The sequence below is a fragment of the Pseudophryne corroboree genome, chromosome 1 (assembly GCF_028390025.1).
Source record: "Pseudophryne corroboree isolate aPseCor3 chromosome 1, aPseCor3.hap2, whole genome shotgun sequence".
Taxonomy (NCBI): Eukaryota; Metazoa; Chordata; class Amphibia; order Anura; family Myobatrachidae; genus Pseudophryne; species Pseudophryne corroboree.
The window spans coordinates 1,170,028,625-1,170,046,545 of record NC_086444.1 but is presented as its reverse complement, the minus strand read 5'-3'; the positions used below and the strand labels follow the sequence as shown (position 1 = coordinate 1,170,046,545).

Genomic DNA, 17,921 nt, shown 5'->3' with positions numbered 1-17,921 from the left:
ATATTTAGTATTATCAAAATATATATTATTATTCATAATAATATTATATATTTTTTTAATACAATCTAGAGCAAACCGCTCTCATTAGCTTACTGATATGCTGTGCAATGGTGGTTGTTAGCTGGCTGTAAACTGCAGAACCTGATAAGCCTGTTTTGCCATATGGAAGCATGCAGTGTTATTCTGTTGCACTGTAATATGCCTAGATTTATCCAAGCAGCAGTGTTCCCTTCACGGAATAAAATCCTTTCTTCTGAAACTGTTTGTAAAGCTTGTGTGTAAGACAGCCAGATGTTAAGGTGTTCAGTATAAGTCTTTATTGTAAGATTAATATGGTTCTTTTTGAATTTACGTTTAGAAGAGAAAAGAATCTGAGACCCAGTGTCAGACGGACCATAAATACGAGCTGACAAGCGCAGAAATGAGCGAGAACAGGAGCGACTACAGCTGCGGATATGTGTCGCGGTATGAACTGTTCCCCTGAAACTTTACTGCAAAAATCAGGGCATTAGGGCAACTGGCAAACACGTTATTGCCGATACTTCTGTTATGCATAAATGATCAAGACGTATAAATGTAATGCTGTATTAGTAACTATTTAAAACTACAGAAATAAATATTTTACAACTTGTGTATTTTAGGGAATAATTTACCCTCTGGTTACTAGATGGGGTTCCCATCACTTCTTTCTGTTAACCAGCTATGTACGCGTGTGTCCTTGGGTAGTCATTTGGTCACAGCATGCCTTGCCAACTTTTATATTAGTGCATATTTGTTCTCGGGTGGTTATAGTATACTGTCTCCATGAGTCACTGCCATTCTCACAGGTATCCAGAAATAGCAAATGTGCAAATCCTCTTATTTATTGGGGCATAGGAATGTGACTTCATAAATGCACTAAGTGAGTCGTTCTACCGCACTTCCCATTACAGGTATCTCACAGACTTTGAACCTATTCGCTGTTTAGGACGCGGGGGCTTCGGAGTGGTGTTCGAAGCAAGAAATAAAGTAGATGACTGCAATTATGCGATCAAGAGAATCCGCCTTCCGAACAGGTAACGGACCGCTCATGGCTTTGGCTTTCTGGGGCCACTACATGACCATAAGACTCATCCTTAGAATCTGTCATCTCTCAGAGTGCGCAGTAATGCCCTACGCCCATACCAGATTGTTTATACGCCTATCTGATTGAACATTATCAGACCAATGCCTTGTATCTCTGTAAATGCAGTTGAAAGGTAACACTATTGGCCTGTCTGGTTCTCTTCTGCCTGCATTAACCAGCCGCAGTGATCCTGGTATGAATCGGGCCACGTGACTGGATATTGGCACCTTCGTGTATAGTCAAATTGGATATTCTTTCTCTGGTACGATCAGCTTACGCGGGTCAGCTTACCCGCAGAGTCCTCATCTCTTGTATCACATTTATTCATTAACATGTATTGTGCCCTTCTCAGAACTCATTATATGTGACCTATTCCGAACTGTTTCCAGGAAACTGGCCAGAGAGAAGGTGATGAGGGAAGTGAAGGCTCTTGCCAAACTGGAACACTCTGGAATCGTGCGCTATTTCAATGCGTGGCGAGAAGAACCCCCCGAGTTATGGCAAGAACAGATGGATGAACTGTGGCTGAAAGATGGAAGGTATGAGCTCGTCTCAACCTATTCAGTTACTCTGCGAATGTAGTGTCTTTTCAATAGGAAAGAATAAACCCATAGGTCTTTTTGCAAAGGATCAAATGTCGTACAGATGGGTTGCAAACTGAATTCCCTGCATCCTCCTGTCTGCATGAAAGAGAACATGTTTTAATGAACATTATGTAGGTCGTTATCTTAATCATTTGTTTTGACCTATATTTATTTATTGTTCCAGCACGGATTGGCCCTTCAGCTCCCCGACCCCTGTGGATGGGCTGTCTGTGAAGGTTCGGAGTGCAGACCCGTACTCCATGAAAGAGCAGGTAGAAGTCATCACGCCTTCATCGGAGAGTATGAGCTCCCTGTCCACTCCATTTGTTGCGATTGATTCAGGAAGACCCCGGAGGCACTCCTCTCCTTTCCACTTTCCTACCGAAGGGGAGTACAACCAATCAGAAGATGCCATTGTGAACCTGCAGGACCATTACCTTACAGACGGTGATTTGGAGCACAGTATGGTGGGTGATGAGGACGTGGGGACTCACTATGGACATTGGGGTCACCGACGAATGGATATTGGGCTACATGAGAGAACCTCATCATCCATCGTCTTCGAGGACTCTGGTTGCGACAACGCATCAAATGTAGACAATAGAACAGACGTTTCCGTTGTTGTGACAACAAGTGAGTTTTCTCAAAGAGACTCTGGGACCAAGGACTCCAGTGACAGTAAACCCACCTCTGCAAGTACTTTGTCCATTTCTCCTCCAAGACCAAAGACCTTAAACTTGGACCTAACCAAAAATACTCCTGAGAAGCTAAATCCCAGCTCTCCTAAGGTGTACCTCTATATTCAGATGCAGCTGTGCCGTAAGGAGAACCTGAAGGACTGGATGGAGGCGCGGTACACTCTGGAGGACAGGCCGCGCACGGAAAGCCTCCATATATTTCTGCAGATCGCAGAAGCTGTTCAGTTTTTACACAGCAAAGGGCTGATGCACAGAGATCTGAAGGTGCGTACGTGTGCTTTCCGTTGGCTGGATTGTCTCTGGTGCTTAATGTTGTGTGTGTGTGTGTATGTATGTATGTATGTATGTGTGTGTATGTATATATATATATATATATATATATATGTATATATATATGTATATATATATATATATATATATATATATATATATATATATATATATATATGTATATGTGAAAGAAGTGGAATGACACAGCGCCACTTGTGGGGTGGGTTCTCAGTATAGTATATATAAAAAAACAGAATTGCTGATAAAAACACACGTAACCTCTCTAGAAGGTGTTTGCCAACCCTTAAGAATGCAGTACTGGTACAGTACTGCTGGGAAATGTATAGAAATGGGGGGAATAAGGGTACCGGCGACTTATGTTTTTTAAAAATAATAGTTAAAAATACTTAGAAATAGATTTTAAAAGCCAAAAGATATATAATAAAACAGGCAAGCTTTAATATCACATAAAAGCGTGTTACAACATAAAACGTACTCCAGACTATTAATAAAAACATAAAAACATAAACATAAAAGGTCTTTGTAAAAAGGTAAGGAAGTTCTGACTTAACTCTTTAAAAATAGGCAAGGGAGTCACCACAGGGAGCCCAACGCGTTTCGTCACAACTGACTTCTTCAAAGGGTCCTTCTGTGGTAATAGCAATGCACACACCTTGACAAAGGGGCATGTAAGCCCCGAAACGTTGGCTTTTATGTAATCATCTTTTTGAATACAAATTGATTGCTTCACCTAAATCCTCGAGTGCCGCTGTTCTTTCTTGGATATCTATATATATATATATATATATATATATATCTCTGTTTGTCACTGAGAGACACATCCCACTGGCTGAGACACTGAAAGCAGCAATACTCTGTCTCTGTAAACCACACTGTGGGGGTAATTCCAAGTTGATCGCAGCAGGAATTTTGTTAGCAGTTGGGCAAAACCATGTGCACTGCAGGGGGGGCAGATATAACATGTGCAGAGAGAGTTAGATTTGGGTGGGTTATTTTGTTTCTGTGCAGGGTAAATACTGGCTGCTTCATTTTTACACTGCAAATTAGATTGCAGATTGGACACACCCCACCCAAATCTAACTCTCTCTGCACATGTTATATCTGCCACACCTGCAGTGCACATGGTTTTGCCCAACTGCTAACAAAATTCCTGCTGCGATCAACTTGGAATTACCCCCTGTGTTCTTAGGCACAGTAGTACCTTATTTTACTCCGTATCAATAGCTGGAAGGGGATGCAGTCAATTTACCTACAATCAAAATCGCGACGGTCAAAATTCCGACAACCATTGACAGATGGTCAGAATACCGACATTTAAAATGTCGACAGGTCCAAAAAATCGACACGATTTTGTCATTGTTTTCATTGAAACAGACTTGCTCATACTTTACTATCCCAGTGGACGTGGAGGGGGAATATAATAGTGTGCCGGGGAAGCGGTACACTTACATGGTGTCCATGTCGACATAAACACCCAAAAATTTTGAAGCGCTCGTGGTGACTTTTTGACTTGTCGACATTTCAGATGTCTGTATTTTGACCATCTGTTAATTGTTGTCTGTATTTTGACCATTGGGATTTTGATTGTAGGTAAATTATACTGATCCCGCTGGAAGGTGCCCGCACATTCTGCAATGGGCATAACCTCTACTTCTCCAGACATGTGGTAATGTGTTTACCCATCCTGCGTGGTTAGAATACAAGACCAGAATAGGTGAATGTTTTATACCCACACATGTGGCAATGGGCCCTGAATAACCCTGCACTGATTTGAGCAGAAAACAAGGAGCCCAGGTAAGCGAGGGGCCCAGACCTACAGACACCAGCATACACCTGACATAGCCACATTTAGCGCTCCACAGACTTTGCCACTTAGCCGCAGAATGCGACTTAATCTTAAATGTGTGATACCCCTCTTCAGTATTATGGGACAATGGGTTACGCACTATCCCGATGGAGTGGGAACTGCGCAAGACAACTCTGTGCAGGTTCAAAACGAGTCCTCCCTTAGCTGCAGCATGATATTCTACAAAACGGGGGCATATTGAGCCAAGGGTCTGCACCTCTCTGCCGCAGACTTCCTTGCTGCGGGAGAGGAGTTCCGACAGCCAGCTTGAGTAAGCTTCGGCTTATGGAACACAGCACTCGGATCTGCCATGCCTACTGGAGGTGTATTTTCCCTACAGCTGCCTCCTGCTGCATTACCATTGTTGCTGTGCAGTGCCGTACATATCTGAATCAGACACTTAGCACCATATTATGGGGGTCATTCCTACCTGATCGCACGCTAGCTATTTTTTGCTGCGATCAGATAGTCACCGCCTATGGGGCAGTGTATTTTTGCTTTGCAAGTGTGCGAACGCATGTGCAGCCGAGCAGTACAAATAAGCTTTGTGCAGTTTCTGAGTAGGTCTGAACTTACTCAGCCGCTGCGACCACTGCAGCCTGTCCGGTCCCGGATCTGACGTTGGACACGCCTGCGTTTTTCCAACCACTCCCTGAAAACGGTCAGTTTTCACCCATAAACGCCTTCTTCCTGTCAATCTCCTTGCGATCGGCTGTGCGAATGGATTCTTCGTTAAATCCATCGCCCAGCACCTATCTGCTTTGTACCCGTACGACGCGCCTGCGCATTGCAGTGCATACACATGCACAGTTTTGCCGAGTTTTAACCTGATTGCAGCGCTGCAAAAAATAGCTAGCGTGCGATTAGGTCGTAATGACCCCCTAAGTACTGTAATTGGGATTAGTTATTTTTGTCCCAAAGGAATTGTGTAGAGTAGAATATTAAACATAACAATGCATGGCGTATACAGTGCATGTGACTCTCTCCACGCATTGTTATGCTTAATATTCTACTTTATACCAATTCCTTTGGGGCAAATTTTTTTAAATTCCATGTTCAGTACTTTGTACACTGAGTTAAGACCCTTAAAGTTTGGAAAATTGCTACCTGTGGCAGAGCGTCTGAGTTGCTCCAGGCGTCTTGCACCATATGGTGCTAATACAATAGGTGTACAGGATGAGAACATGAGAACGCCCCTGTAGCTGGTTCCCAGGGCCGGTTCAAGGGAGCAGAGCGCCCCGGGCAGGAAAGGGGCGTGGCCTAATACAGGGGGCGTGGTGAGTCACGCCCCCTGTACATTGAAAGCGCCGCTTGAATGCTGAGCGGTGCGCGATGACGTCATCGCGCACCGCACAGCAAAAGGTCCTCTCCACGAAGAGAAACTAGACGCTATGCGTCTAGTTCCCTTCGTGGAGAGGACCTTTGCTGTGCGGTGCGCGATGACGTCATCGCGCACCGCTCAGCAGTTACTCTCCACGAAGGGAAACTAGACGCATAGCGTCTAGTTCCCTTCACAGGAGGCGCAGAGGAGGACGGGGACGGCAGCGGGCAGCGGAGGCGGACGGGGGACACAGCGGGCAGCAGTGGCGGATCTTGCCACGGTGCGGCGCCCTCCGGATGGCGCCAGCGCCCTCCGGAAGGCGGCGCCCCGGGCAAAAGTCCTGCTTGCCCGTGGCAAGAACCGCCACTGCTGGTTCCAGGATGTCACATGACCAGCACAGCCCAGGATGTAGCTGGTCCCAGGATGTCACATGACAAGCACAGCCAATTAATGTATTGAAAGAACCTGCTGGGATACATATTATGATGTTTGTTTAGATAGTACAGATGTGTACAGAACAGCCATTGAGTGGTATCCATTGCATTTATTACAGTATACTGCACCTATAGATAGTTATTTATCGACCTCTTATACACCGTAGATAACTCACTTGTAAATTGCAATAATATATTGGAGATAGACATGGTTACGGAGGCAGCAGCCATTTCCGGCACACGCAGGTGATGATAGGAATTACTGCTGGCCTCGTCTTGCATATGGCAGAACAATCTTGGGTTTGGGGGTCCTGTAATCCAATCTGACAAGCTTCAGTGGGTTCTCGATTATTTCCCAACCTCACTGTCCTGGTATTAGTGATATCCATGCCTGAACACACATGGTTAAATTAAAACAATGGAGATACTAATTAAGTCCCCTATGCTCAACCTGGAATGTTAGGGGTACATTTACTAAGGCGGGAGTTTTTTTTAGAACTGGTGACTTTGCTCGTAACAACCAATTGGATTCTAATATTTTCTAGAAGCAGCTAGTTAAATGTTAAGTAGAATCTGATTGGTTGCTATGAGCAACATCATCAGTTCTAAAAAAAAACTCCCACCTTAGTAAATGTACCCCTTTTTATACTGCTTTCACATAGGTCTCCTGACAGCCGGGATATCATACTGAGTCCCTTAAATCAATACGTCAATGTTAATTGGTTGTAGGTCATTGAAATATGATTGTACAGTAGCTAATTAAAGGTTGGTTGCACCACCCATCCCTTCTGTACAGCGGTAGCCACTGATAGGCTGACTACTAAGAGACACAAATGTTCAGCCTATGAAATTGTTTAGTAATAACGGATCTCGTCTAGGCGCACGCCCATTGCGCAGTGTTCAGATTCATGTATCCATCTAGCCTTTCATGGCTTAACTTATCTTCCTGTTTTTGTTTTCAGCCTTCCAATATATTTTTTACAATAGATGATATAGTAAAAGTGGGAGACTTCGGGTTGGTTACAGAGATGGACCAAGAAGAAGACGAAGAGGCGGCTTTGACGCCAATGCCAGCGTATGCCCGACATACCGGGCAAGTGGGAACAAAGCTGTACATGAGCCCAGAACAGGTGTGTGTGTGTGTGTCTGTGTGTCTGTGTGTCTGTGTGTGAGTGCCGGTGTATGTGGTTGTATATGGAAACACAAACAATATGTGATTGCAACATAATATGAATTAGCGGAACCTCTGCTTATCCCTAGATGTATGGCCAAAGCTACTCGCACAAAGTGGACATCTTCTCGCTGGGGCTAATTCTATTCGAGCTGCTGTATCCGTTCAGTACCAATATGGAGAGAGTACGAGTAAGTGCTGTTTTTTATTATTACGCTGCATTCCTGGGTAATGGCTATGGGAGTATTACTTAGGTGCCAAAGGTGATCTAATTCCTGACATGTGGGATACCCTCCCCTCATAGTAAGGCATTCTACAAAGTAAGGGGATCTGGCCTTAAATAAAGTCTGTTTATAGGGCGGCCTGAGTGCAGCGGCTCAGATGAGACCGGGTAGATGGGAATCTGCTCATGAGAACATAATGCAGTCATACTGTGTCTTCAACATGTCACATTAATGACTAGTGGTTTTGAATATTGACGTTCTACATGTAACCATTAAGAACATGTTTGGGTTAAGCTGATTTTCGACTTTCTCTTATGGACATAGTGATCGTGGACCTCTTGTATCATACCGTTGTCACGTGTAAATTGTTTCGTTTAGCTAGAAATGTTTATATATATATATATATATATATATATATATATATATATATATATATATATATATATATATATATATATATATATATATATATATATATTTCTCTGACATCCTAGTGGATGCTGGGAACTCCGTAAGGACCATGGGGGAATAGACGGGCTCCGCAGGAGACTGGGCACTCTAAAGAAAAGATTAGGTACTATCTGGTGTGCACTGGCTCCTCCCTCTATGCCCCTCCTCCATACCTCAGTTAGAATCTGTGCCCGGCCAGAGCTGGGTGCTCCTAGTGGGCTCTCCTGAGCTTACTAGTAAAAGTATTTATTAGGTTTTTTATTTTCAGTGAGCTTCTGCTGGCAACAGACTCACTGCTACGTGGGAATAAGGGGAGAGAAGCAAACCTACCTGCTTGCAGCTAGCTTGTGCTTCTTAGGCTACTGGACACCATTAGCTCCAGAGGGTTCGAACACAGGCACCTGTCCTCGATCGTCCGTTCCCGGAGCCGCGCCGCCGTCCCCCTCGCAGAGCCAGAAGAACAGAAGCTAGAAGACGACGAAATCGGCGGCAGAAGACTCCTGTCTTCATTTAAGGTAGCGCACAGCGCCGCAGCTGTGCGCCATTGCTCCCAGCACACTTACACACTCCGGTCACTGTAGGATGCAGGGCGCTGGGGGGGGCGCCCTGGGCAGCAATAGAAGTACCTTTTGGCAATAAAAATACATATATACAGTCTGGCACTGTATATATGTAAAAACCCCCGCCATTTTTTTACACAGAAAGCGGGACAGAAGCCCGCCACTGACGGGGCGGGGCCTTCTTCCTCAGCACACCAGTGCCATTTTCTCTTCACAGCTCCACTGGAAGCAGCTCCCCAGGCTCTCCCCTGCAGTATCCAGGTACAAGAAGGGTAAAAAAGAGAGGGGGGGCACATAAATTTAGGCGCAAATAAAACATATAAGGCAGCTATTGGGTAATCACTTATTATAAGTGAAAATCCCTGTGTTATATAGCGCTGTGGTGTGTGCTGGCATACTCTCTCTCTGTCTCCCCAAAGGACTTTGTGGGGTCCTGTCCTCAGTCTGAGCATTCCTTGTGTGTGTGCGGTGTGTCGGTACGGCTGTGTCGACATGTTTGATGAGGAGGGTTACATGGAGGCGGAGCAAGGGCAGATAAGTGTGGTGTCGGGACCGACACCTGATTGGATGGATATGTGGAAGGTCTTAAACGACAATGTAAGCTCCTTACATAAAAGGTTTGACGCTGCAGCCTTGGGACAGCCGGGGTCTCAGCCCGCGCCTGCCCAGGCGGCTCAGAAACAGTCAGGGGCTCATAAACGCCCTCTATCTCAGATGGTTGACACAGATGTCGACACGGAGTCCGACTCAAGTGTCGACGATGATGAGGCACATTTACAGTCTAAAATGACCAAGGCCATCCGATACATGATTATTGCAATGAAAGATGTATTACACATTTCTGAGATTAACCCTGTTAATACCAAGAGGGTTTATATGTTTGGGGGGAAAAAGCAGCCAGTGACTTTTCCCCCATCTGATGAATTAAATGAGTTATGTGAAGAAGCGTGGAGTTCCCCTGATAAGAAACTAGTGATTTCTAAGAGGTTACTGATGGCGTACCCTTTCCCGCCAACGGACAGGTTACGTTGGGAAACATCCCCTAGGGTGGACAAGGCGCTGACACGCTTATCTAAAAAGGTGGCCCTGCCGTCTCAGGATACGGCCGCCCTAAAGGAGCCTGCGGATAGAAAGCAGGAAGCTATCCTGAAGTCAGTGTATACACACTCTGGTACTCTACTGAGACCTGCTATTGCTTCAGCCTGGATGTGTAGTGCTGTAGCAGCATGGACAGATACTCTGTCAGACGACATAGATTCCCTCGACAGGGATACTGTTTTGCTAACCCTGGGCCATATAAAAGACGTCGTCTTATATATGCAGGATGCTCAGAGGGACATTTGCCTGCTGGGCTCTAGAATTAATGCTATGTCCATTTCTGCCAGGAGGGTCTTATGGACTCTGCAATGGACAGGAGATGCTGATTCTAAAAAACACATGGAGGTTTTGCCTTATAAGGGTGAGGAATTGTTTGGGGACGGTCTATCGGACCTAGTGTCCACAGCGACAGCTGGAAAGTCGACTTTCTTGCCTCAGGTTTCCTCACAGCCTAAGAAAGCACCGTATTATCAAATGCAGTCCTTTCGTTCTCAGAAAGGCAAGAGGGTCAGGGGCGCATCCTTTCTTGCCAGAGGCAGGGGTAGAGGTAAGAAGCTGCACCATGCAGCCAGTTCCCAGGAACAAAAGTCCTCCCCTGCTTCCACTAAGTCCACCGCATGACGTTGGGGCTCCACAGGCGGAGCCAGGTGCGGTGGGGGCGCGTCTCCGAAACTTCAGCAACCAGTGGGTTCGCTCACAGGTGGATCTCTGGGCTGTACAAATTGTATCTCAGGGATAAAAGCTGGAATTCGAAGCGACTCCCCCACGCCGTTACCTCAAATCAGCCTTGCCAGCTTCCCACATGGAAAGGGAGGTAGTACTGGCGGCAATTCACAAGCTGTACCTCCAGCAAGTGATTTTCTCTATCGTCCTAAGTGGATGCTGGGGTTCCTGAAAGGACCATGGGGAATAGCGGCTCCGCAGGAGACAGGGCACAAAAGTAAAGCTTTTACAGGTCAGGTGGTGTGTACTGGCTCCTCCCCCTATGACCCTCCTCCAGACTCCAGTTAGATTTTTGTGCCCGGCCGAGAAGGGTGCAATTCTAGGTGGCTCTCATAAAGAGCTGCTTAGAGAGTTTAGCTTAGGTTTTTTATTTTACAGTGATTCCTGCTGGCAACAGGATCACTGCAACGAGGGACAGAGGGGAGAAGAAGTGAACTCACCTGCGTGCAGGATGGATTGGCTTCTTGGCTACTGGACATGAAGCTCCAGAGGGACGATCACAGGTACAGCCTGGATGGTCACCGGAGCCACGCCGCCGGCCCCCTCACAGATGCTGAAGCAAGAAGAGGTCCAGAATCGGCGGCTGAAGACTCCTGCAGTCTTCTTAAGGTAGCGCACAGCACTGCAGCTGTGCGCCATTTTCCTCTCAGCACACTTCACACGGCAGTCACTGAGGGTGCAGGGCGCTGGGGGGGGGCGCCCTGGGAGGCAAATGAAAACCTTTAAAAAGGCTAAAAATACCTCACATATAGCCCCAGAGGCTATATGGAGATATTTACCCCTGCCTAAATGTACTAAATAGCGGGAGACGAGCCCGCCGAAAAAGGGGCGGGGCCTATCTCCTCAGCACACGGCGCCATTTTCTGTCACAGCTCCGCTGGTCAGGAAGGCTCCCAGGTCTCTCCCCTGCACTGCACTACAGAAACAGGGTATAACAGAGAGGGGGGGCAAAATAAATGGCAATATATTAATATAAAAGCAGCTATAAGGGAGCACTTAATCATAAGGCTATCCCTGTCATATATAGCGCTTTTTGGTGTGTGCTGGCAGACTCTCCCTCTGTCTCCCCAAAGGGCTAGTGGGTCCTGTCTTCGTATAGAGCATTCCCTGTGTGTCTGCTGTGTGTCGGTACGTGTGTGTCGACATGTATGAGGACGTTATTGGTGTGGAGGCGGAGCAATTGCCAAATATGAGGATGTCACCTCCTAGGGGGTCGACACCAGAATGGATGCCTTTATTTGTGGAATTACGGGATAGCATCAACTCGCTTAAGCAGTCGTTTGCCGACATGAGGCGGCCGGACACTCAATTAGTGCCTGTCCAGGCGCCTCAAACACCGTCAGGGGCTGTAAAACGCCCCTTGCCTCAGTCGGTCGACACAGACCCAGACACAGGCACTGATTCCGGTGGTGAAGGTGACGAATCAACCGTATTTTCCAGTAGGGCCACACGTTATATGATTTTGGCAATAAAGGAGATGTTACATTTAGCTGATACTACAGGTACCACTAAACAGGGTATTATGTGGGGTGTGAAAAAACTACCAGTAGTTTTTACCGAATCAGAAGAATTAAATGACGTGTGTGATGAAGCGTGGGGTGCCCCGATAAAAAACTGCTAATTTCAAAGAAGTTATTGGCTTTATACCCTTTCCCGCCAGAGGTTAGGGAGCGCTGGGAAACACCTCCTAGGGTGGACAAAGCGCTAACACGCTTATCAAAACAAGTGGCGTTACCCTCTCCTGAGACGGCCGCACTTAAAGATCCATCAGATAGGAGGATGGAAAATATCCAAAAAGGTATATACACACATGCAGGTGTTATACTACGACCAGCTATAGCGACTGCCTGGATGTGCAGTGCTGGGGTAGTTTGGTCAGAGTCCCTGATCGAAAATATTGATACCCTGGACAGGGACAATATTTTACTGTCGTTAGAACAAATAAAGGATGCATTTCTTTATATGCGTGATGCACAGAGAGATATCTGCACACTGGCATCACGGGTAAGTGCTATGTCCATTTCGGCCAGAAGAGCTTTATGGACACGACAGTGGACAGGCGATGCGTAGAGGAGTTATTTGGGGTCGGTCTATCGGATTTGGTGGCCACGGCTACGGCCGGGAAATCCACCTTTTCTACCTCAAGTCACTCCCCAACAGAAAAAGGCACCGACCTTTCAACCGCAGCCCTTTCGTTCCTTTAAAAATAAGAGAGCAAAGGGCTATTCATATCTGCCACGAGGCAGAGGACGAGGGAAGAGACAGCAACAGGCAGCTCCTTCCCAGGAACAGAAGCCCTCCCCGGCTTCTACAAAAGCCTCAGCATGACGCTGGGGCTTCGCAAGCGGACTCGGGGGCGGTAGGCGGTCGTCTCAAGAATTACAGCGCGCAGTGGGCTCACTCGCAGGTAAATCCCTGGATCCTGCAGATAATATCTCAGGGGTACAGGTTGAAATTAGAGACAGAACCACCTCGCCGTTTCCTGAAGTCTGCTTTACCAACGTCCCCCTCAGAAAGGGAGACGGTTTTGGAAGCCATTCACAAGCTGTATTCTCAGCAGGTGATAGTCAAGGTACCTCTTCTACAACAAGGGAAGGGGTATTATTCCACTCTTTTTGTGGTACCGAAGCCGGATGGCTCGGTAAGGCCTATTCTAAATCTGAAGTCCTTGAACCTGTACATAAAGAAGTTCAAGTTCAAGATGGAGTCACTCAGAGCAGTGATAGCGAACCTGGAAGAAGGGGACTTTATGGTATCCTTGGACATCAAGGATGCGTATCTCCACGTTCCAATTACCCCTCACACCAGGGGTACCTCAGGTTCGTTGTACAAAACTGTCACTATCAGTTTCAGACGCTGCCGTTTGGTTTGTCCACGGCACCTCGGGTCTTTACAAAGGTAATGGCCGAGATAATATTTCTTCTTCGAAGAAAAGGCGTATTAATTATCCCATACTTGGACGATCTCCTAATAAGGGCAAGGTCCAGAGAACAGCTAGAGATGGGTTTAGCACTATCTCAAGAGGTGCTAAAGCAGCACGGATGGATTCTGAATATTCCAAAATCCCAATTAATGCCGACAACTCGTCTGCTGTTCCTGGGGATGATTCTGGACACAGTTCAGAAAAAGGTTTTTCTTCCCGAAGAAAAAGCCAAGGAGTTATCTGACCTGGTCAGGAACCTCCTAAAACCAGGAAAGGTGTCTGTACATCAATGCACAAGAGTCCTGGGAAAAAATGGTAGCTTCTTACGAAGCAATCCCTTTCGGCAGATTCCATGCAAAGGGATCTGTTGGACAAATGGTCAGGGTCGCATCTTCAGATGCACCTGCGGATAACCCTGTCGCCGAGGACAAGGGTATCCCTTCTGTGGGGGTTGCAGGAGGCTCATCTATTGGAGGGCCGCAGATTCGGCATGCAGGATTGGATCCTGGTGACCACGGATGCCAGCCTGAGAGGCTGGGGAGCAGTCACACAGGGAAGAAATTTCCAGGGAGTGTGGTCGAGCCTGAAAAAGTCTCTTCACATAAGCATTCTGGAACTAAGAGCAATCTACAATGCTCTAAGCCAGGCGAAACCTCTGCTTCAAGGAAGACCGGTGTTGATCCAGTCGGACAACATCACGGCAGTCGCCCATGTAAACAGACAGGGCGGCACAAGAAGCAGGAGGGCAATGGCAGAAGCTGCCAGGATCCTTCGCTGGGCGGAGAATCACGTGATAGCACTGTCAGCAGTATTCATCCCGGGCGTGGACAACTGGGAAGCAGACTTCCTCAGCAGACACGACCTTCACCCGGGAGAGTGGGGACTTCATCCAGAAGTTTTCCACATGCTATTAAACCGTTGGGTAAAACCAATGGTGGACATGATGGCGTCTCGCCTCAACAAAACACTGGACAGGTATTGCGCCAGGTCAAGAGATCCGCAGGCAATAGCTGTGGACGCGCTGGTAACACATTGGGTGTACCAGTCGGTATATGTGTTTCCTCCTCTGCCTCTCATACCAAAGGTATTGAGGATTATACGGCAAAGAGGAGTAAGACTAGTGGCTCCGGATTGGCCAAGAAGGACTTGGTACCCGGAACTTCAAGAGATGGTCACGGACGATCCGTGGCCTCTTCTTCTGAGAAGGAACCTGCTTCAGCAGGGTCCTTGTCTTTTTCAAGACTTACCGCGGCTGCGTTTGACGGCATGGCGTTTGAATGCCAGATCCTAAAAGGAAAAGGCATTCCAGAAGAAGTCATTCCTACCTTGATAAAGGCAAGGAAGGAAGTCACCGCGAAGCATTATCGCCGTATTTGGCGAAAATATGTTGCGTGGTGCGAGCAGCCGAGTGCTCCGATGGAGGAATTTCAACTGGGTCGTTTTCCTACATTTCCTGCAATCAGGATTGTCTATGGGTCTCAAATTGGGATCTATTAAGGTTCAAATTTCGGCCCTATCAATATTCTTCCAAAAAGAATTGGCCTCAGTCCCTGAGGTCCAGATTTTTATCAAAGGAGTACTGCATATACAGCCTCCTGTGGTGCCTAAGGTGGCACCGTGGGATCTAAATGTAGTTTTAGATTTCCTCAAATCCAATTGGTTTGAACCACTAAAGAATGTGGATTTGAAATATCTCACATGGAAAGTGACTATGTTACTGGCCCTGGCTTCGGCCGGGAGAGTATCTGAACTGGCGGCTTTGTCTTATAAAAGCCCTTATTTAATTTTCCATTCGACATAGGGCAGAGCTGCGGACGCGTCCGCATTTTCTCCCTAAGGTGGTATCAGCGTTTCACCTGAACCAGCCTATTGTAGTGCCTGCGGCTACAGACGACTTGAAGGACTCCAAGTTGTTGGACGTTGTCAGAGCCTTAAAAATATACATTTAAAGGACGGCTGGAGTCAGAAAATCTGACTCGCTGTTTATACTGTATGCACCCAACGAGTTGGGTGCACCTGCTTCTAAGCAGTCGATTGCTCGTTGGATTTGTAACAAAATTCAACTTGTACATTCTGTGGCAGGCCTGCCACAGCCTAAATCTGTTAAGGCCCATTCCGCAAGGAAGGTGGGCTCATCTTGGGCGGCTGCCCGAGGGGTCTCGGCATTACAACTCTGCCGAGCAGCTACGTGGTCAGGGGAGAACACGTTTGTAAATTTTTACAAATTTGATACCCTGGCAAAGGAGGACCTGGAGTTCTCTCATTCGGTGCTGCAGAGTCATCCGCACTCTCCCGCCCGTTTGGGAGCTTTGGTATAATCCCCATGGTCCTTTCAGGAACCCCAGCATCCACTTAGGACGATAGAGAAAATAAGAATTTACTTACCGATAATTCTATTTCTCGGAGTCCGTAGTGGATGCTGGGCGCCCATCCCAAGTGCGGATTATCTGCAATACTTGTACATAGTTATTGTTAACTAATTCGGGTTATTGTTTAGGAAGCCATCTTTCAGAGGCTCCTCTGTTATCATACTGTTAACTGGGTTTAGATCACAAGTTGTACGGTGTGATTGGTGTGGCTGGTATGAGTCTTACCCGGGATTCAAAATCCTCCCTTATTGTGTACGCTCGTCCGGGCACAGTACCTAACTGGAGTCTGGAGGAGGGTCATAGGGGGAGGAGCCAGTACACACCACCTGACCTGTAAAAGCTTTACTTTTGTGCCCTGTCTCCTGCGGAGCCGCTATTCCCCATGGTCCTTTCAGGAACCCCAGCATCCACTACGGACTCCGAGAAATAGAATTATCGGTAAGTAAATTCTTATTATCAGGGTCCCCCTCCTTCAACAGGGAAGGGGTTACTATTCCACAATGTTTGTGGTACCGAAACCGGACGGTTCGGTGAGACCCATTCTGAATTTAAAATCCTTGAACACTTATATAAAGAAATTCAAGTTCAAAATGGAATCGCTCAGAGCGGTTATTGCAAGCCTGGAAGAGGGGGATTTTATGATGTCGCTGGACATCAAGGATGCTTACTTGCATGTCCCCATTCACCCACTTCACCAGGAGTACCTCAGGTTTGTGGTACAGGACTGTCATTACCAGTTCCAGACGTTGCCGTTTGGCCTGTCCACGGCACCGATGATATTTACCAAGGTAATGGCCGAAATGATGATACTCCTTCGGAAGAATGGAGTTATAGTTATCCCGTACTTGGATGATCTCCTCATAAAGGCGAGGTCCAGAGAGCAGTTGTTGATCAGCGTAGCACTCTCTCAGGAAGTGTTGCAAACAGCACGGCTGGATTCTGAATGTTCCAAAGTCGCAGCTGATTCCTACTACGCGTCTGCTTTTCCTGTGCATGATTCTGGACACAGAACAGAAGAAGGTGTTTCTCCCGGTGGAGAAGGCCCAGGAATTAGCATCTCTGGTCAGGGACCTCCTGAAACCAAAACAGGTATCGGTGCATCACTGCACGCGAGTCCTGGGAAAGATGGTGGCTTCATACGAAGCCATTCCCTTCGGCAGGTTCCATGCAAGGATCTTTCAGTGGGATCTGTTGGACAAGTGGTCCGGATCGCATCTTCAGATGCATCGGCTGATCACCCTGTCCCCAAGGGCCAGGGTGTCTCTGCTGTGGTGGCTGCAGAGTGCTCACCTTCTCGAGGGCCGCAGGTTCGGCATACAGGACTGGGTCCTGGTGACCACTGATGCAAGCCTCCGAGGATGGGGGGCAGTCACTCAGGGAAGAAACTTCCAAGGGCTGTGGTCAAGTCTGGAGACTTCTCTACACATAAATATACTGGAACTAAGGGCCATTTACAACGCCCTGAGTCAAGCAGAGCCCCTGCTTCGAAACCGGCCAGTGCTGATTCAGTCAGACAACATCACGGCGGTCGCCCATGTAAACCGCCAGGGCGGCACAAGAAGCATGATGGCAATGGCGGAAGCCACAAAGATTCTTCGGTGGGCGGAGAATCACGTGCAAGCACGGTCAGCAGTGTTCATTCTGGGAGTGAAAAACTGGGAAGCAGACTTCCTCAGCAGACACGACCTCCACCCGGGAGAGTGGGGACTTCATCAAGAAGTCTTCACACAGATTGCAAAGCGATGGGAACTGCCACAGGTGGACATGATGGCGTCCCGCCTCAACAAAAAGCTAAAAAGATATATTGCGCCAGGTCAAGGGACCCTCAGGCGATAGCTGTGGACGCCCTAGTGACACCGTGGGTGTACCAGTCGGTATATGTGTTTCCTCCTCTTCCTCTCATACCCAAGGTACTGAGAATAGTAAGAAAGAGAGGAATAAGAACAATACTCATTGTTCCGGATTGGCCAAGAAGGACTTGGTCCCCGGAACTGCAAGAAATGCGCACAGAGGACCCATGGCCTCTGCCTCTCAGACAGGACCTGCTGCAACAAGGGCCCTGTCTGTTCCAAGACTTACCGCGGCTGCGTTTGACGGCATGGCGGTTGAACGCCGGATCCTAGC

The 17,921-nt window shown here is 47.3% G+C and overlaps 1 protein-coding gene across 3 annotated transcripts in view; it reads left to right on the top strand.

Moving 5' to 3' along the window:
* Positions 1-17,921, top strand: part of EIF2AK3 (eukaryotic translation initiation factor 2 alpha kinase 3) — a 100,753-nt gene that overhangs the window by 68,966 nt on the left and 13,866 nt on the right. For 2 of the 3 annotated variants that reach the window (XM_063925120.1, XM_063925121.1), the window contains 6 exons: positions 359-465; positions 933-1,055; positions 1,495-1,644; positions 1,874-2,651; positions 7,242-7,409; positions 7,540-7,641. In XM_063925120.1, coding sequence (XP_063781190.1) covers positions 359-465; positions 933-1,055; positions 1,495-1,644; positions 1,874-2,651; positions 7,242-7,409; positions 7,540-7,641 — 1,428 coding nt within the window. The remainder of the gene's footprint in view (positions 1-358; positions 466-932; positions 1,056-1,494; positions 1,645-1,873; positions 2,652-7,241; positions 7,410-7,539; positions 7,642-17,921) is intronic. The other variant, XM_063925126.1, reaches the window with a different exon arrangement.